The following is a 21,047-nucleotide window of genomic DNA, read 5'->3' as shown; positions in this document are numbered from 1 at the left end:
AGACCCAAGGCAGTAAATTTCTATATAAGGGAATATGACTGTTTCTGCCACATACTAGAGTAACGTCTGAGTTTGTTTCCCGATCAGAAAAGAGGGCATCACCGCGGCATCCGCATGGGTGCGTTTAAGCATGAAGGCACTTGGAAAGCTATCAAGGGAACAAATGTTCCGGGGGTGTTTTTGCAAGGAGAGCCTCTGAGTCTAGATGTAGACTGCGGTTCCCTTTCAGCGTAGGCGCCTGGGCCCCTCTGCTCTGGCCCTCATTTTCTCCTCTCCAGCTCCCGTTGGATCATGTGGCTCTCTTTCTCTGCAATGCCTCCTCCCCCCCCCCCCCCCCCCCCCCCCGCCGTCCCACACTCTTCGGGCTGTAAAGCTTCCCAGCATAGCAGAACTCAGGTATGCAGGCCTAGATTAGCCCAGCCCAGCTCTCTCCAGTTCAGCAAGCCAGCAGCTGGGTCAAGATGGGACCCCTTCAGGTGACAAGAATGACTCAGCAGGGGCCTAGGCAGGAACTGAAATAGGAAAGCCCGGGCAGGGACAAAATCCCCTGCAGCACGAAGCCAACAAACCAGTATGTTAAGGACGCAAATGCGCGAACAAACAAAAAGTAATTTAAGTCAGCTTTAGGCCATGGGTGAACTGGAGGCCTGTGCCATCGCAGGCTTTATATTTAGCTTAAAAGGCCGGCCCCGCTGAAGGCAGAAAAACGCCCAGAGTCTCTCCTAAAGGTCCCTTTCGTTTATGACAAACGTCGCCGTGGCTCGACCGGGCCCTTGAAATGGTTAGAGGAGAGCCTTTGAGGGGTGCACAAAACTGCATGTCCGTGATTATCTGGGAGACTTTGAGGGCACTGTAATCTCTCGAGAATAGGAAACCATTTTCCTCGCTAGCTCTGAGATTTTGCTTGGCTAAGGCGGCTGCAGCTTCCCTGCCCCCCTCGCACCCCCGCCGCCGCGGCTGCTTCTAGCAACCACGCCCCGCGGGCCCCAGGGCTTCTTGGCCCCGAGGCTCGCAGCCCCCGCGCAGCCTGCACACCGCGCTCCCATCCGCCCCACCCCCGCGCGGCCCCATCCGCCCCCGCGGCCAGCCTTGGGAGCGCCGAGCGACGCCTGGCGCCTGCGCCTCAGTAACTTCCTGCCGCGGAACGCCCCACCCCCTCGTGCGAAGCCCGCCTCCGAAGACGTGTAAAGCCCGCCCTCCGCACTCGATTGGTCAAGGTAGCGGAGCCGTTGGCTCCCAGGCCCGCCTCTCCACCGCCTCTCCCGTTTCCCAGGGCGGATGCGCCTGCGCACAGCTGCCTGGGCGGGCTGAAAGGCGCGGGTTGAAAAGTCTCGTTCCAAGTTTGGAGAGAGAGCAGAGCGTCTCAGACCTCGGTACCCGCCAGCGGGGAGGAGGCCGGAGAGAAGGACGCGGCGTCTGGGGCGAGCACCCAGGCGGCCAGACCAAGCTCAGGCTCTCCGAGCTGGGAGTGCGTGACGTGCTTGGGAAAGGCAGGAGCGCCTGCGTTCGGGCTGCTCTTGGCTAATCGAGAGAAGTCCGAGGCGGCAAAGGGGGGCGAACGACCCGACGCAAGATGGCGAGTAAAGAGAGTAAGGAGGCCCTGCGGGGCGGCGCGCGCCGGGGCGGCGGCGGGCGGCGGGCGGCGGGCGGCGGGCGGCGGCGGGGGGCGGCGGGGGACAGCGGGCGGCGGCGGGCACGCGAGGCCGCGGCACGCGCCGGCGAAAGGCGCGAATTGGCGTGAGGAGCAGGGGGCGGGGCTGGACGCGAGGCTGGGCGCGCGCCTGGAGGGGGCCTGCGCGGGCCGGGGCCTGCTCGCAGAGGGCTGCGAGCACTTCCGGAGCCCGGGCGCGGGGCCGAGGGGTAGGCCCCCTCCCCCACCCCACCCCACCCCACCCCCCCTCCGCGGCCTAGCTCCCTCCCGCGCCCTTGGCTCGGGGGCGCAGGCGATCGCCGCCGCCGCCGCGGTGAAGCAAGCGCCGCGGATTCTTCCGTGCGCATGTTCGCTGCCCGTGCGCATGTTCGCTGCCCGGCCGTCTCGGGGTCGCGGCCCTTGTCCGTGTTGGGAGAGGGGGTGGGGAGGTGCTGGCGCCCGCCGGACTATGGCTGCCGATGCTGGCGTGGTGGGAGCTGGGGCCTCCTCTGAAGCGGGGATGGAGGAAGCAGGCCTGTGGGGTTCGGCTCCACGTGGATTTGTCTATTCAAGTGGGTTGTGGCGCCCCTTTACAATACGGGTCATCTTAGAACAGGTGGGAACAGCTATAAAAGGCTGAAAATCTCGATGTTAGTGCAATTAATAACCCAATTCATTAAAAGCAGGAAATACTAATCTCGAAGCGGGGTGGGGGGGTGGGGGGGGTGGGGGGGGGAAGGCTTCCTGGTGTTAATACTCTCTTCACTTTCTGGAAGAGCAGTTCGTGCGCACATAATAGACAAGGTGTGGCCATTTCGAGGTGACCTCCAGTATCCGTATCCATAGTTTGACTTCGATCCTTCTCAGCCACTTAATTGCGGGCTTTCTCCAAATTTCAGTGTTTGAAGATACTGTGGAGGAGCGTGTCATCAACGAAGAATATAAAATCTGGAAGAAGAATACACCGTTTCTGTATGACCTGGTTATGACCCATGCTCTTCAGTGGCCCAGTCTTACCGTTCAGTGGCTTCCTGAAGTGACTAAGTAAGGGTTTCTGGCAACTTTTATTTTGCATAGATTTAAGTGCCGTTTATAATTTTCTAGTTCTTTGTGTGTGTGTGTGTTTTACACACAGAACATAAATGTGTAATTGGCTAGTTCGTGGGTGAGGGGGTAAGTGGTTTTTATGTTCAAAACTTAAGATTTCTGAGATGATTTCTGGCGTAAAAGTGTGGTATTGAGGGGAGAGAAGAATCTATTGTGAGACTAATGATGTTTATAGGAAGTGCTGAATATTATGGCATTCCATGGGCTGTATTAGGATAGCATCCCTGGACTTCAGACCAATATATTATTTTCATACTTGATAGGAAAGATTACATACATAACAAAAGCTATTGTGGCTTGATGGATTTTTGTTAACTGAAACATTTATATGATGCTTAAAGTAAATATATATTAAGTTACTAGCAAAAGAGAATCGGAATTTGGCAATAGTTGACCAAAGAAAAGGTGTCATTTTTTTTTCAGTATGGAATTTAGGTTGAGATTCTTGTTAAGTCCTTGTCTGGAATATTTGTAAAATTTCTCTGGCATAATTGATGATATTTACTGAGCACTTAGATTAGGTTAGAACTTCGATAGAGGTACATTTTAGCATTCTAGATTTACCAACGAGGAAAAAGGGCTGACAAGTACTATACTCAGGCGCACACTACTGGTGATTGCCTGGCTTTACAAACCAGGGCTCAACCAACCAAAACCGGTTGGCTCCAGAATCAAGGCACTGCCTGCATTAGACTACCTTTCTTACATAGGCATGCACCTTTTCCAATAGGAATATGGCCACATACCTTAAAAGTATTTTGAATTTTTGTGTTGTGAGTCTATAATTAGGATTAAAAACCTAATATACAAGGAAGATTTTGTGACCAGTTGCAAAGGAAGCCATTTTTAAGTAAAGTTACTTGTAATGGCTAGATTCCATACATGAACATCGACTTAACGGATAGGGACTTACAATCAGAAAAATCTGTGATTTTTTTTTATTTGCAAGGTTTTTCATTACTAAAAGTTCATTTTAAAAATCTAAATGTACAGATGTGAGAAGAGTCTTGAATGGCTAAATAATGGGGGCTTATAAGCATTTTTTTTTAGGACTGTGGGTGAGCCAAACCCAGGGCCTTAGCATGGTAGGCATGAGCTCTGGCTGAGCGGTTTTTGAGCAGATTCTAAAATAGACTGAAGACTGGCAAGCTGGCTCAGCATGGTAGAAGGTACTTGCCTCCAAGCCTGAGGACCACATTCAGTCTCCAGAGCCCACTCTTGCAAGTTGTGCTCTGATTTCCACATGCACACTGTTGCATACACAATAAATAAAAAGATTGAGCTGGATGTGGTGGCACATGGCTGTAATTCCAAGTTATAGGCCTGCCTGAGGTACATTGTAAGATTCTTGTTTCAAAAAAAACAAAGGGCCAGAGAGATGGCTCTGTGGTTCTTAAAGAATACCTGGATTTGATTCCAGCACCCACCTGGTGTCTCATAACCTTCTGTAATTCAGGTTCCAGGGGATCTGATGCCCTTTTCTGACTTAAGCAGGCCTGAGTCATGCATGTGATGACCAGACATAAATGCAGTCAAAACATCCATATGCTTAAAGTAAAATAAATCTTGAAACAGTAAAAGAAAAACAACAAGAAGCCATGAGCCTATGCACAAAAGTATTCAGGTTCTTTGGAATTTCGTTGCATTTGTCTTTTTTTGTCTTCCTGTTATTCAGGACTTAAAATTTTTAACAGTTTATGGTTCTTTTTAAACCTTTTAAGCTTAACTACAGTATAATAGAAAAGAATGGGAACTTAAAGGTCACAGACCTGGGTATGAATCTTGCCTTTGCTTACTCCCTTTGTGTGCTAAGGCAGGTGGTTTAGACTCAGTCTCTCCCTTAGTTGTCTCATCTACAGATAACTGAAGATGTTAGTAGTACCAACTTATTACATACATTTGGGGGAATTAAATATTGTCTTCTATGTTAAGTATCTTGTGTAGAGTAAAAACATAGTTAAGTGATGACTGGTGTTAATTCTACCTCATCCTGTTTTTAACTTACTTTAAAGACAGGATCTCACTATGTAGCCCTGGTTGGCCTAGAACTCACTGTGTAGATAGACTAGCCTAGAACTGTTATACTTCTGCCTCTGTTTCCAGAGTGCTGGAATTAAAAGTGTGCATCACCATGCCTGGCTTGTTCAGACATTTTTTTTTTCCTGAGACAGGGTTTCTCTGTGTAACTGCTCTGGCTGTTCTGGAACTCACTCTGTAGACCAGGCTGGCCTCGAACTCAGAGATCCACCTGCCTCTGCCTCCTTAGTGCTGGAATTAAAGGCTGGTGTCAATAGTCTGACTGTTCAGAAATAATTTTAAGGGTTGAAATACCTCTTTATTTGGACTTTAATGAAAGCTTTTTTTCTTTAGACATGGTCTCACTATGTAGCTCTGACTGGCCTAAAACTTAGAGATCTGCCTGTCTCTGTCCAGTAAAAACTATTTTTAATGTTACCTATGATGTGTTTTACATAAAGTTTTTAAAAATAATAAGGCTTAATATCTTAAGAAGTGTTTGGGACCAGAATCTGCATTTGGAAGAGTTTTATTTACATACACTTAATGAGTTTTCTCTGGGATGGGACCCTAATCTATATGTAGCCTAAAAATAATTTTACAGTGTATTTTTTAAATCTCTTTATTATTTTTTTCTTTTTTAAGATTTATTTATTATGTATACAATTTTCTGTCTGCATGTATACCTACAGGCCAGAAGAGGGCACCAGATCTCATTACAGATGGTTGTGAGCCACCATGTGGTTGCTGGAATTGAACTCAGGACCTCTGGAAGAGCAGCCAGTGCTCTTAACCGCTGAGCCATCTCTCCAGCCCTACACTGTATTTTCTTTCTTTTTTTTGTTTTTTTTTTTTTATTTTTTTTCGAGGCAGGGTTTCTCTGTGTAGCTTTATACCTTTCCTGGAACTCACTTTGTAGACCAGGCTGGCCTCGAACTCACAGAGATCCGCCTGCCTCTGCCTCCCAAGTGCTGGGATTAAAGGCATGCGCCACCACCGCCCGGCTCCTACGCTATATTTTCAATTGAGACAGTTATAGGTTATAAGAAAATGCAAAGCACACGAGTTATTGAATATTAAGGACTACTTTGTGGGGTTTCATTTTGAGGGTATGAAGTGACTGGTACTTTATCACCATATACAGTGGTGGAAATGTTGGCTGATTTTTACAAAATGCCTGTCTTTGAGTAACAAGACCCTACTCTACCTCCTTGTGTTTTTCTGCCTATATTCAAAATGCTTTGTAATGATTACTTGAACTTGCCCAAATAACTGATTGCGTTTTTTTTTAAGTCTTTATAAACTGGGGAGTGAATCCAGCAGCATTCAAGGCAGCACTTTACCATTGAATTATATTCTTGTTCTTTACTAAAAAATTTCTCGCTGGGCGGTGGTGGTGCACGCCTGTAATCCCAGCACTTGGGTAGCAGAGGCAGGTGGATCTCTGTGAGTTCAAGGCCAGCCTGGTCTACAGAGCTAGTCCAGGACAGGCTCCAAAGCTACAGAGAAACCCTGTCTCGAAAAACCAAAAAAAGAAAAAAGAAAAATTTCTTAGGTAACAATCAGTACATAAGTATATAGTGTGAAAAGTAAGTCCCCTTCCACATCATATCCTGATTCCCCCATCTTTATAGAATATAGAAGTATATTATCCTCCTTATTTTTTTTTGGGGGGGGGAGCTGAGGATTGAACCCAGGGCCTTGTGTTTGCTAGGCAAGCACTCTACCACTGAGCTAAATCCCCAACCCATATCCTCTTTTGTTTTTGTTTTGTTTTGTTTTTGTTTTGAAGATTGAATCCTCGGCCTCATGATTACTAGTCAAGCACTCTACCGCCAAGCCAAAAAAAATACATGTTGTTTTCATTTTGAAATAAAGTCTCTGTGGTTGGGGGTGGCCTTGAACTGTGGAATCCTCCTGCCTCAGCTTCTGAGTAGCTAGGATAACAAGACCTGGCTTTGTTATCTTTTTTTTTTTTTTTGAGACCTACTGACCTCAAATTCACTATGTAGCCACGGATAACTTCTACCTTCCAGTTCCTGGGATTTATTTTTTATGGTAGCAAGTTATTGACTTGATTGGTCCTGCCTCAACTAAATGTACTAGGCTTGCTGACTCCCCATGGGAGGCCTTACCTTTATGGAGGAAGGAATGGGGGAGTGGATTGGGGAGGGGAGCAGGAGGAGGGAAGAGAGGGGGATCTGTGGTTGGTACGTAAAATGAATAAATACATAAATTTAAAAAATGTATTGGAGCTGGGCGGTGGTGGCACATGCCTTTAATCCCAGCACTTAGGAGGCAGAGGCAGGCAGATCTCTGAGTTCAAGGCCAGCCTGATCTACAGAGTGAGTTCCACTGCCTGGCTGAAAACAGTCTTGTAATAGAGCATATTTGTATACTTGAGACACTGTGTAGCTATGCCTGACCTGGACCTCATTATGTAGACCAGTGAGGGCAGTCCTCAAACTCGCAGAGATCTGTCTCAGCCTTGGAGTATTGGGATTAAAGGTGTGCACCACCTCACCCCGCATAGATTTATCAGTGCTTCTGAGTGTGTCCAGTATTAAAGAAAATAATATAAGTTAGGAAAGTAGGGTGTGGGGCGGGGGCGGGGGTTTGTTTTTGCTTTTTCCCTTTTTATTTATTATTTATTTATTATTTATTTTTCTATTATCAGTTTGATACAGTATAAATTCTTTTTTTTTCTTTTTGGTTTTTCGAGACAGGGTTTCTCTGTGTAGTTTTGCGCCTTTCCTGGAACTCACTTGGTAGTCCAGGCTGGCCTCGAACTCACAGAGATCCACCTGGCTCTGCCTCCCGAGTGCTGGGATTAAAGGCGTGCGCCACCACCGCCCGGCCAGTATAAATTCTTATCCTAATAGTGAAATGTTTCATTGAGGCTTGCCCAGTAATTGAGTAAAGTGTTTTTTTGTTTTTTGTTTTTTTTTTTAAAGATTTATTATGTATACGGTGTTCTGTCTGCATGTATGTCTGCAGGCCAGAAGAGGGCACCAGATCTCATTACAGATGGCTCACAAGCCACCATGTGGTTGCTGGGAATTGAACTCAGAACCTCTGGAAGAGCAGCCAGTGCTCTTAACTGATGAGCCATCTCTCCAGCCCAGTAGGTTGTGTTTTTATTGATGGGAGATAAAAGGATTTTTAGTAAAAAGGAAATAATCCCTATGTAATCAAGTTGTGTGAAACTGGAATGTTTGAATTTGATTCAAGAGAAATTTTTAAGATTTCCTCCAGTTTAGCTTCTTCTTAGAAAGGTCTTTCTTAAAAAGGTCCTATGATAAACTAAACTGTTTATCTACCTGCTTTTATTGTATTTACTGGCCTTCATTTTCTTCCTTAATCCCACTAAAATAGTCACTTTTTGTTATTTTCTTCTCCATAACAAGTCCCTTATGAGATCTATTTAAGATTACTTTTGTTTTTAAGTCACATCCCTGTAAAGGTTTTAATTTGTCCCAAGTCCTCCTAAAGTACATAATTTTAGGGCCTTCTCCACCCAGCACTAGAGATTGAACCTAGGGTTTCATGCATGGGAGTTGAATGCTGTACCACCAACTATATCCCCAACACTTTGTTTTGAGCCAGGGTCTCTGCTTAGTTGTGCACACTGGCCTTGAACTCACTGCATGGTCCTGTAGGCCTTAGCTTGTGATCTTGCTGCCTCAGCAGCATGAATAGTTGAGATTATAGATGTAGGCCACCCAGCTAGAGCCTAAATTATCTAAGTTATTTTTGCTGAGTAAAAATAAGTGTGTACATGCCTGTCCCTGCCCCAAGCCATATGGTATTTTTGGCTTAACTGTACATGCATCAACTAATACTTAACCCCTAAAAGTTACTATACCTTAGCTATGGCTACCTATTCTCTTCAGGAGTTGTGTATGTTGTTTTGCCATAAGCCAAACTAATTGACAGAACTCAATTTTTTAAGTTATTACTAAATAACCTCTAAACCTGTTTTGTTACGAAAAGTCACTGATACCTTTTGTGGGACCATGGAACACAGTTGAAAATTTTTGTACTATATATATAAAAGACAAGTGGGAAAGCATTATTGATACGTAGCAATACAAAAATCACTGTTTGGATCAAGGTGCCAAGAGGCACTGGCAAATTTTTCAGCTTCAAGGTGAGTTTCCATAGGACAAAATAACAAAAACAGTGACATTGAAAATGTCCATTGCATAGGCATCATAAACACAAATAAATGGTTTTATATGTATCATACCATTTGTACTTAACCTATTTTTTAGGTGATAATGAGACCAGAGGGAGGTTGTGCTTTAAATAGTTAGTTGCATATAGCTAGTTTTAGTTTGAACCAGGATATAAACTCATTTTTCCTGATTTAACACTTAACTTGTTCCATTCTACCTCATTGCCTCATACTGGAAAAACAGAAACATCTAGCATATTAAAATGTGTCTAGGGGGCAGAAGGTATAATTTTAGTAGGAAGTTGGAGTATATGTGTATAGGATTAGTGATGGACTACTATGTAGATGTTGGTGTGTTTGGTGAGTTTATCTACTGTCCTCAAGAGTGCTGCTGTAGGAAAGGTAGCATTCATGATGATAACTGAGGCCAAGGAAGAGAACTTTTTAGGGGGAAGAAAAACCAAACCCTCTTCATATATATAGAATGTTTTCATATATTTGAAAGTATGGGCATAATAAAGTTGGTAACTAGATGGGAAGCAGGTTTGTAGTTGGTACTCAGTATATATTTGCAAGAGAAATTTTAATGTGTTTTGAGGGAAAAAGACTGAATTTGTTAGTAATTGAAAAATTCGTATGGGGTCGGTGTGACTTTTTTTCTCCTAAACAGACCAGAAGGAAAGGATTATGCCCTTCATTGGCTAGTGCTGGGCACTCATACATCTGATGAGCAGAATCATCTGGTGGTTGCTCGAGTCCATATTCCTAATGATGATGCGCAGTTTGATGCTTCCCATTGTGAGAGTGACAAAGGAGGTGGGTATACTACATATTCCAGTATTGATGTCAAAGGAAATATTCCTCCTTCAAAGCTTGTATATTCAAATTTTATGCTGTTAGCTTTTGGCTTAGCAATGTAACTTTAAAGAACTATTGATCCAGCATCTGTGTGAGGTTTTTCACAATAACATTGACAGGATTGAAAATTTAGGATTATAGGATCATTGGTTAAGCACATTATGGTATGTTTAAAGTACTACTCAGCAATTAGGAATGATAAAAAAAGCCATATGCACCGGTATAAAAAGTAAGATTTTTTTGTGAATAATCACATCTTAACAATGAAAGCCTAGTTTTAAATTTTTTGTTTTTGTTTTTGTTTTTGTTTTTTTTTCAAGACAAGGTTTCTCTGTGTAGCTTTGGAGCCTGTCCTGGAACTTGCTCTGTAGACCAGGCTGGCCTTGAACTCACAGAGATCCCCCTGCCTCTGGCCCCCACCCCCATCCCCAGCTTAAAAAAAATTTTATATCCAAGGTAGTTTATTAACTTATGAGGTAGATATCAATATAATGCAAATGAGCTTTGAGAATAAATTTTTATATGGCACATAGCCTATATTTTGGAGATTTTCTTTTTCTCCTAATTTCGTGTTCTATTCTGTCGGGGTAAAATCTGTTGGGTGATTGAGTTAAATGACTTGTGAGTTTTAATCCTGAGTGTATGTTTTGTTTATGTCCCCTCACTTTAGAATTTGGTGGCTTTGGTTCCGTAACAGGAAAAATTGAATGTGAAATTAAAATTAATCATGAAGGAGAAGTAAACCGTGCTCGTTATATGCCACAGAATCCTCACATCATTGCCACCAAAACACCATCCTCTGATGTGTTGGTTTTTGACTATACAAAACATCCTGCTAAACCAGGTATGTAATAATAAAGCCAGGCCATCACTTAAATGAACATCTTCTTGATTTGAGAAGATAATATTTTAAAAATGATTTAAAATACTGTGCTGTGGAGGCTGAATAGATGGCTTAGCAGCAGTTAAGACCTCTAGCTGCTCTTCCAGAGGATCTGGGGTTGAATCCCATCACCCACATGGCAGCTCACAGTCCTCTGTAACACTAGTTGTAGGAGATACAACACATTTTGGCTTCTGGGCACCACGTATGTATGTGGTACACATACATACATTTAGACCAAATACCTATACACAAAATAAGTTAAAAAAAAAAACCCGGTAGTGTACTGTGTAATAGTTAAAGGTTTACAAATTGGAGAATCCCATGACCACCTTCAAGTTGGGTAATTCGCCAGAGGAACCCAATTGCAGGTTACTTGCAGGTGTGGTTTATTATAGCAAAGGATCCAGAGCAAAAGCAGAAGAAAAAAGACATTAGTCAGGTAGATAAGCAGTAGACAAGTCTCCAGAGGGAACATATACAGGCTTCTGAGTACTTTCTTCCTGGGGTCAAACAGGACACGTCTTTTCTATAGCAGAAAACCACAAGAATATGTGCCTAAGTGACTGTACAGAGAAGCCTGTTTGAGTCCCAGGGTCTGGAGTTTCTAATGGAAATCTGGTCACACACTCCATGTACATTCATGGTAATGAAAACCAATAGCTTCAACAGTGAAGTTAGATGAATCCTTGGTAAACAGTCCTACAACAAGTTGCTACAGCATGCCTTCACTGCTCTGAGCATGTCACATTCTGAGAGGTTGGCCAAGGGTCATTCATGACTTCAGGCTACCCCAGGGATATGCAAGGGCTAAGTTAATGGCTAATGACCAGACCTGCTGCTGCTATATTAGATACAGTTCTAAAAATTGCCTTGGGGTGACATGATATGGTTGCAAATATACAAATTTATGGGATAGCTATATTTTTCAACATTTCTGTATTGGTGATAATATTGTTTTCCCAAACCAGTCAGAATAGTTGTGGGCTAGATGTAGCCATTGTTCTTGTAGAATTGCTGTTATGGCTCACTCACTGAAGGAGTCTGAAACTTGGCTCTTACCAAGTTGGATAAACGGATAACTTAGTGGTTAATGTGTTTCTTTTTTCTCTTAGATCCAAGTGGAGAATGTAATCCTGATCTTAGATTAAGAGGTCATCAAAAGGAAGGCTATGGTCTTTCCTGGAATTCTAATTTGAGTGGACATCTCCTGAGCGCATCTGATGACCATGTAAGAACCATGTTTTTTCTTTTCTTTTTTTAAGATTTATTTCTTTATTATGTACACAGTGTTCTGCCTGCAGGCCAGGAGAGGGCACCAGATCACATTACAGATGGTTGTGAGCCACCATGTGGGTGTTGGGAATTGAACTCAGGATCTGGAAGAGCAGCCAGGGCTCTTAACCTCTGAGCCATCTCTCCAGCCCCTTTCTTTTCTTTCTTTCTTTTTTTTTTTTTTTTTTTTTTTTGGTTTTTCGAGACAGGGTTTCTCTGTGTAGTTTGGTGCCTGTCCGGGATCTCGCTTTGGAGACCAGGCTGGCCTGGAACTCACAGAGATCCGCCTGCCTCTGCCTCCGGAATGTGCTGGGATTAAAGGTGTGTTTTTCTTTTTTTTTTTAAAGCTTTATTTATTATGTATACAGTGTTCTGCCTGCAGGCCAGAAGGGGGCACCAGATATCATTACAGATGATTGTGAGCCACCATGTGGTTACTGGGAATTGAACTCAAGACCTCTGGGAGAGCGGCCAGTGCCCTTAACCACTGAGCCATTTCTCCAGTCCCCGTCCCCCCCCTCCCCCCGTGTTTTTTCTTAATCTACTGTATGTTATATTAAGAGTGAAAGTGTCATAGATAGATCTAAGGTAAGGAATCTCTGTAGAGATGGAAAATTTTCTAAGATAATGCCATAGATTGTTGTGTTAACATTTTCCTAAGTTTTAAGACAATGACTGCAGACTACGCTATTAGAGACTTAGGATATCACAAAGCTCTTTTGAAGATTGGAGGGTTACCATTGTTTAAAAGAAGACTGGCAGATTAATTTTTTCATTTGCTACTAATTTTAGACTATTTTCATTAGGTGTCCCCAAATGAAATTCCATAGATGTTAAGCAGTTACTCTTCTGCTTTTCTTCTGCTAACAACAGCTGTAGCTAACCCACTGAGGCCTATGGCCTAAACCATGGGCTTTGATAGGTTTACAGTACAATATTTCCCTTCCATTGAATGGGCCTCTCACATCCATATAAAGTGATCAGTTACTTCTCTAACAGTCTTGCCACTGTTGCACCAGTGTGTACATCTTGCCTTGGGATATGGAATTCAGAGCTGAATAAGATTGTTAATGGCTTCTACCCTTCTGGCACCAGGAGGGCTAGTGAGAAAGTAGTGAAATCTTCTGGCTCAGTTCCAGCTAGATTTCTCTGTCCTATAACCTTAGGATATGTTGTCTTCAACAGTAGGATCTTACTATTTAGTTCTGGTTGACAATAAACCACAGTAGTAATTGTCTATTTGGTTTTAGGGAGATAAATATGTCCCTGAATAAGATGTTAACTTTTAAATCTGGCATTTTCATAGCTTTGGTTCTTTTTTTTCTTCTCCCTTAGACTGTCTGCCTGTGGGATATAAATGCAGGACCAAAGGAAGGCAAAATTGTGGATGCTAAAGCAATCTTTACTGGCCACTCAGCTGTTGTAGAGGATGTGGCCTGGCATCTTCTGCATGAGTCCTTGTTTGGATCTGTTGCTGATGATCAGAAACTTATGATGTAAGATGGAAGGTTCAGTGGAACCTTTATGGGTGATCTGGATGACCATCAGTGATTGGTAGACTGATTGAATCCTATTTCTTGAAATTTATGTTGTGGTCTAAAAATGAGAAATAGCTTGAATGGTGTAAATTTGAGATCCAGAGTAACTGATTAGAGACCAGGGAGGAAGAGAATGTTTCTATCAGGGTGTGGCCATAAAGCTTCATTAAAATCATTGAATGCCTCATGTTTCATAAGTAACTGCTGTAGTACTGAGAAAAAGAGAACAATATACTGAAATTTAACAAGGATAAATATAGGTAAAAATTATTACATTATTCTGTGGTCTATTTTGTATATACCTAAAATGGTAGGTAATTAAGATTAGAAATTCAATAAAAAGGACCTAGAAATAATAGCCCCAGTTGATATCTGGAGGTTTAAAATGTGTCATTTAGTAGTCAGAAACCTAAATTGCCAGCTGTGTGTGGTTTATGTATTTGTGAATGGGTAAGCACATCATAGCTTGTGCAGAAAGAAAGAACCTCTCCTGAGCCAAGAGCACATCATAGCTTGTGCAGAAAGGAATAGCCTCTCCTGAGCCAAGTGTTTGGGAGTGGTAGGTGCTGTATGCCTTGTCTTGTCCTTTTGTGTTTCAGATGGGACACCAGATCCAATACTACTTCTAAGCCAAGCCATTTGGTGGATGCACACACTGCTGAGGTCAACTGCCTCTCATTCAATCCCTACAGCGAGTTCATTCTAGCTACTGGCTCTGCAGATAAGGTTTCATGTTTTGTTTTTTTTTTTTTAATTTTCCCCTTAGTGTTTACTAAGCCCTGTTGTTTTGTACTTTAATAGGCATTTTAAAGGTCATACATAAAGTATAGAAATCATTTTCATTTGGTTTCTTCCTCTATAGACTGTAGCTTTATGGGACCTGCGCAATCTAAAACTAAAACTCCATACCTTTGAATCGCATAAGGATGAAATCTTTCAGGTATATGACAGTTTTTGGATGTCCTTAAAATTTTTATAAATGTGTGCGTTTGTATGGGCATATGCATGTGGAGGGAGGTCAGAGAGATTCAGTTTTCTCCTTCTACTATGGGATCTGGTGTGGTGGCTGAACTCAAATTTTCCGTTTTTTTGTTGTTGTGGTGGTTTTTTTTTTTTTTTTTTTTTTTTTTTTTTGGTAAGCACTTTATTCATTAAGCTGTCTTGCCAGCCCAGTTTTCTGATGTGTTTTTGTTGTTGTTGTTGTTTTTTTTTTTTTTTTTCCCGGAACTGAGGACTGAACCCAGGGCCTTGTGCTTGCTAGGCAAGCACTCTACCACTGAGCTAAATCCCCAACCCAGTTTTCTGATGTTTTTATGTCATGTTTTAGTGACTTTATGAAAGGGGGGAATATTTTTAGTTTTTTTTTCTGAGATAGGGTTTCTCTGTGTAACAGCCCTGGCTGTCCTGGATCTTGCTCTGTAGTCCAGGCTGGCCTCAAACTCACAGAGATCCGCCTGCCTCTGCCTCCCAAGTGCTGGGATTAAAGGTGTACACCACCACCACCTGGCAAGTTTTTTCTTTTATTTCGTGGTGGCGTATTGGACATTAATTTCTTTTCAAAGTTCTTCTTGGTTCTACTGTGTAAAACTATCAGGGTGATGGGTTTTTGTTGCTGCCATTGTTTTTGAGAAGCCCCCAGTCCAGAAGTAGAAACATTCTTCCAAAACAATCATGTTTTTCAAAGATTGTTCAGTTAAGAGTGCCACTGTGGTGGATCCACTAGTAAAAAGGTGTTATACATGGTTTTAGAATAGAGATTATAGGTTAGGATAGACTGAATAGTTTTAAAAGTTTCATGGATGGTTAGGAGTCTAAAAAGGTTTTCTGGGGTCTACCTGAGTTCTTCAGTACTAAAGAATTTGACTTTCCTGGGTGGAGGATGGGGCGGGGGCTGGGCCCTTCAAGAGATACTTAAGGACTTGGTAGAACAAGCACAAAGCACTGGGTTCAGTACCATCAAGGTGGTTGGTTGGTTAGGGGTTATTTGAAAGCTTAGATAGTGAGGTCTCTGGGCTGAGAAATGGACAGAGTGTGAGGTGGGGAAATATGGTTTAGAATGATAGCTACAAATCAAGGAACAGAGAACTCTTTAAATAAGTTTTCACAATAATCTGTTGCTAGGTCCACTGGTCTCCACATAATGAAACTATTCTGGCTTCAAGTGGTACTGATCGCCGCCTGAATGTGTGGGATTTAAGGTAATTTAAGATCTGGTGATGAGGTACTATACTGATGTGATAATCTGACAGGTTATGTAATAGAGCTCATAAACCAGGAAAGCAGTTTGCTAATCCAACTTCAGTAAACTGTCTGAGAGTTTTTGTTCTGTAATATAAAAGTAAATCAGCAAATAAGAAATTGCTCATGCTGGACGTGGTGGTGGCACGCCTTTAATCCCAGCACTCGAGGCAGAGGCAGGTGGATCTCACTCAGTGAGTTTGAGGCCAGCCTGGTCTACAGAGTTCCAGGACAGCCAGAGCTGCTACACAGAGAAACCCTGTGTTGAAAAAGCCAAAAAACCCAGAAATTGCTCATGAGTTTTGTATGAGTATTTTGCCTGTGTGTGTGTGTGTGTGTGCAACACATGCATGCCAGGTGCCCACAGATAGTAGAAAACAGCATCTGGTCTGCTGGAACCGGAATTATGGATAGTTGTAAACCACCATTATGTAGGTACTGGGAAGTAAACCCCTGTTCTGCTTGAGCAGCAAGTGCTCTTAACTACTGAGCCTACTCTCCAGCCTTGTTTTGTTGTTGCTCAAGTATGAAACTCATTTTGCTAATTAAAACACCTTTTTACTACACATGACTATGGGTGATGTAGGTCAGTGATACAGCTAGCATATGCAAGGGAGTTCAGTCTCTAGCACCACAAGCATTAAAATATTGGCTTTATGTCTCATTGGAATCACATAGTATATAAGCAGAACTATTGGATTTAGTTGGGGGTTTTTTGTTTTATGTGTGTGTGGGGGGGCTTGTGTAGCTCAGATTGGCATCAAATTCCTGATATTCCTGCCTTCTTCAAAGTGCTATGATCACAGGTCAAAGGCTGCAGTAGACAACCACAAGTTCAAAGCCAGCTTGGGGCTACATAATCTGACCCTGTCTCAAACTGACAAAGAAAACTTAATTTCTCTGGGGCAGACAGACAGGGAGGGAGGGAGGGAGGGGCTAACTCAATAGAATACTTTTTGCCTACCATGCCTACCTGGGCTCAAGCCTACCTCCCCCCCCCAAAAAAAAAACCCCTCATGACATACTACTATTCCTTGGGTTATACATTATATAGCTAAAAGCTGCTATGTCTTTAGATAGATATGATGTCCTGGAATGCAAAAGGCCTAAAGAGTGTAGAGGCTGCACATTAGTTCATGTATACTTTTGTATGTGTATTTTCCCTTTAATTGTGATGTATTAAAACCACAGTTAAAATATTGAGGGAATTTTGAGCTAATATTTATTATGAGCAATATTCCTTCATTCTGCAGCTTTAATTATGAGTGGCTCCAGCCCATTTCCAGGAATTAAAACAATCCATAACACAATAATAGAAAAATAAGTGCTTCTAAAGCAGTGGTTCTCAACCTTCCTAGTGCTGCAACCCTTTAATATAGTTCCTCATGTTGTGGTGACTCCCAACCATAAAATTATTACTACTTTTTGGTTTTTTTTTTGAGACAAGGTTTCTCTGTAGCTTTGGAGCCTGTCCTGGATCTCGCTCTGTAGACCAGGCTGAGTGCTGGGATTAAAGGCATGCGCCACCACTGCCTGGCATAAAATTATTTTTATTGCTACTTCATAACTGTAGTTTTGCTACTATTGCAAGTCATATATACCTGTTTTTGGACAGTCTTAGGTCACTTCTCTGACAGGGTCACCCAACCCCTAGGTTAAGAATCACTGTCCTAAGTGATTCTTATAGAGAAATATTTTTATAATAAATGTATGTATTTTAAGATAAAACTTCGGTAATGAAGGCTTTATGCTCTTTCTTAATAGTAAAATTGGAGAAGAACAATCAGCAGAAGATGCAGAAGATGGGCCTCCAGAACTCCTGGTATGTGTTAGATTAAATATCATATGCACACTGGATTATTTCTCATTAGCCTATCTCAGGAATGGGTCAGAGCTTCAAAGTTTCGATTGCCAGTGATTTCAAAAAGAAAGTCCATGAGGTTATTGTGATTAGGTTCTAACATTTATCAAAAATAGTAAATAGAGCCCCAGGTTTTTGGAAATAACGGTTAAGTGACGGTAACTTGTACTCCTGGAATATAGTATCTTTGAGAGTAAGCCAGTAAGCCCAAGACCCAGATGTTTACTAACTCCCACTTTGTGTAAGCTCCCTATCCTCTTTGGCTCCTGTGCCCAGTAGCTTCAGAAATAAGCAAAAGGATGATAGGAGCTTTATATAAACCAGGATGTTTGGCATTCATTATCATCGCTGCTTAAAGAATAATTCTACAACCCAGGAAGCTCAAGTAGGAAAGGAAGGCCATGAGTTTTGAGGCACAGGGGACGGTGTGTTCCCCTGACAGGGGTGTTAAGTAAAATTATTTCTCAATAAACTGCTACCATAATAAGATGGTGGCATCTAAATATTTTATTGTGAATGACTTATTCTGAAGTCCTGTTTGTGAACCAGAACCTTCATGGTTTTTAAAGCATTTTCAGAAAGGCCTTTGTCTACAGCCAGTTTCCTCCTTTATATATTGTGAATTTGCAGTAATTTTATAGTCCTTAAGATAAACCACTAGGGGGCTAGAGATAGCTCAGCAGTTAAGAATACCTGCTACTCTTGACAGGACCAGAGTTCAGTCCAGTGCCCATGTCAGGTGGCTCACAATCTTAATTCCAGCTCCAGAGGGATCCAACACATTTGGCTTCCATGGGCACTGCACTCAGGTGTACATACTCAGACATACACATAAATACTTTTTAAAATCTATCACGATTTTGCTGTATTTAAAGAAAGCTTGAAGTTAAATAGTACTCTTACTATTTAAGAGTAATAAATTAGTAGCTAGAGAAGTAGTTCAACAGGTAAAAGCTAAGGGGGAGGTCAGAGGTTTGAACCTGGCTTACAGAGCAAGAGCCTGTTTTGGGAGGTGAGGTGGGGGGCCATGAGATTGTTCATTTGTAAAGCTGTTTACCATACCATTTCACTTAATGGGGAAGTTGTTTTTCCCTTTTTTCTTTTTTTGGAGATGATCTCTAGCCCAGGCCTCAGTCTCAAGTGCTAAGATTATATCTCATGTTCTTTTAAATGATAAGATGATTGGGGCGTTTTATTTAAATGATTAGGGCTTTTTATTTAGATTGAATATAACCTAATTGGCAGAGAACTCATTGTCAAACTAAAGTAAAACTTTTTGTTCTTCCAAAGAATCAAGTCCTCTACGTTCTGATACGAAGTATATTAAGCACAGTGGCCTTTTTTGTTGTGTTTTTTCATGACATGGTTTGTCTGTGTAGCCCTGGCTGTCCTGGAACTTGCTTTGTAGGCCTCAAAGTCATGTAGACACACCTACCTCTGTCTCCTGAGTGCTGAGATTAAAGATGTGCACCGTCACCACCTGGCCTGGTACAGTGCCTTCTTATGAGGTGTAATCTCTTAGAGAAAATAAGATCTCTTCCTTTGGCATTTCTTGGGGAAAGGTCCTCCTTGGCCTATGCTGCAGTCTGGTTCTTAAAAGTCTCAGTATTGTTTTTTTAAGCCCAAGTCTCTATATTATACCTTGGGAATATAAAGGAGGGGGAGGATGCCTAATATGAAAGAGGGCTAGAGAAGAACCAGGAGATTATCAGACATGTTGGAAATGCTTGGTTACTGTTCATTGTTCTCAGTTTGGAAGTGGTGGCATGGTTACAGAAACATGTTCTTATGGGCAGAGGCCAGAGAACTTAGGAATGGAATGTCCTACCTGCTATTTAAGATATGAATAACTTGCTTGAGCCATTTGAATGTGTGGACAGAACACATTAGCAAAAAAAAAATAGTATTTGGTGAGTCTCGTAGAGTATACAGGTGTTCACTGTAGTATTCTAGTACTTTTTCTGAAAGTTCAAAAGATTTCAGAATATTGGGGGTGGGAATAGATTACAGAGCCCGTGTCATTCTACCTCTAAATTGTGGGTCAGCCTAAGAAGACTGTTCTAGAAACTATTTTAAGTCTTGGAAGCTTTAGAATAAGAAAGGATATGAAACCAAGACTTTTGTTTTTCATTAAGTTTATTCATGGAGGACATACTGCCAAGATTTCAGACTTCAGTTGGAACCCCAATGAACCTTGGGTCATTTGCTCAGTGTCTGAAGATAACATCATGCAGATATGGCAGATGGTGAGTTGAAATTTTTTTTATAACTCTTGGAAAACCGTTTCCCAGGTGATAGGATGTAATAGAAATATTTCCTTATTTAGGTAACTTTAAAGTTATAGGATGGGAACAGTTTAAAGAAACCTTTTCTGAGCCTACAAAATGGCTCAGCAGGTAAAAAGCACTTGCTTCACAAACCATATGACCTAATAAGATCAGTGCCTGAAACCCATGTAGAAGTGGAAGGAGAGAACCAACTCCACAAAGTTGTTTTCTGACCTCCACACATGTACACGTGTATACACATAGCAATAATTAAAATTTCTTAAACCTTTATCATTTTAATACCATCTTATCCACACATTCATATAAACAACATGCACAACATCTGCTTGATGTTTGTCATTGTACTGTTAGCTGGAGTTCTGGTCTCTGGTATCAGTGCTGTCACACAAGAAAGATATGGGAGGAAAATGTTAAGGTGTTTAAAGATAGATGCTGAATTCTCTAACGAGGAACACTAAATATTTGACATTTCTAAGGTTCTGAGTTAACCATTGCTCCCTCTAAGTGATGCTTAAAATGTTTTCAGACGATGCTTTTTCTGAACAGTGACTAAATAGTATGTCGGTGACTAAGTATGTCTAGGGAATTCCATACAGGCAAATAATTTAGAGAGTACTGGCCACTGAAACAAATTTGACAGTAACTTTTAAAATGTATATTCACAGATATAAATTCTATTTTTACCTGTGAATTTATTTGGTTATCTCCAGGCTGAAAATATTTACAATGACGAAGAGTCAGATGTCACAACATCGGAACTGGAGGGACAAGGATCTTAAACCCAAAGTATGAGGTGTTTCTGTTGAATGTATTGCTACATGAATGCTTGATTTATCAAGCGCCAAAAAGGCATTGTATAGTAGGAAATGTAAGTGGGATGGCTTATGGCGTTCTTTACCCTCTGATTCTAGCACTTTCAAGTGAGCTGTTGCGTACTGTATCATATTGTAGCTATTAGGGGAAAAAAAGGAATGTTGCTTAAGAAAGGACATCATTATTGTTGTTTTAAAATATACCTTGCTGGGTATTGCCTTTGATTCAACTGTTTTAAGTCCTCATTTTCTCAAACTTTTAAGTGCTTGCTGAAGTTCCCAAATATGCAAGGATAACTTTTACACTTTTTCCTTCCAACACTTCTTGATTGGCTTTGCAGAAATAAAGTTTTAAAATAAAGTT

At 41.9% G+C, this 21,047-nt stretch overlaps 1 protein-coding gene across 1 annotated transcript; it reads left to right on the top strand.

Moving 5' to 3' along the window:
* Positions 1-1,328: 1,328 nt before the first annotated feature.
* Rbbp7 (RB binding protein 7, chromatin remodeling factor) lies at positions 1,329-21,044 on the top strand. The gene is made up of 12 exons (XM_059251164.1): positions 1,329-1,589; positions 2,530-2,674; positions 9,601-9,746; positions 10,459-10,632; positions 11,787-11,902; positions 13,282-13,442; positions 14,084-14,210; positions 14,347-14,424; positions 15,606-15,682; positions 17,487-17,544; positions 19,719-19,829; positions 20,582-21,044. Exons 1-12 carry the CDS (start codon positions 1,574-1,576, stop codon positions 20,648-20,650), a joined length of 1,278 nt encoding a protein of 425 aa, XP_059107147.1. The 5' UTR covers positions 1,329-1,573; the 3' UTR covers positions 20,651-21,044.
* The last annotated feature ends 3 nt before the right edge of the window (positions 21,045-21,047 follow it).

Source organism: Peromyscus eremicus, chromosome X (genome assembly GCF_949786415.1).
Source record: "Peromyscus eremicus chromosome X, PerEre_H2_v1, whole genome shotgun sequence".
In the NCBI taxonomy this organism is placed as follows: domain Eukaryota; kingdom Metazoa; phylum Chordata; class Mammalia; order Rodentia; family Cricetidae; genus Peromyscus; species Peromyscus eremicus.
The sequence above is the reverse complement of the archived record's forward strand: the minus strand, read 5'-3'. Positions and strand labels throughout refer to the sequence as shown.

Excerpts from the sequence above, each read along its gene's own strand:
- Rbbp7 (XM_059251164.1), top strand. Across the intron at positions 2,675-9,600 it reads TGGCTTCCTGAAGTGACTAA|ACCAGAAGGAAAGGATTATG; the intron begins GTAAGGGTTTCT and ends TCTCCTAAACAG. Across the intron at positions 11,903-13,281 it reads TGAGCGCATCTGATGACCAT|ACTGTCTGCCTGTGGGATAT; the intron begins GTAAGAACCATG and ends CTTCTCCCTTAG.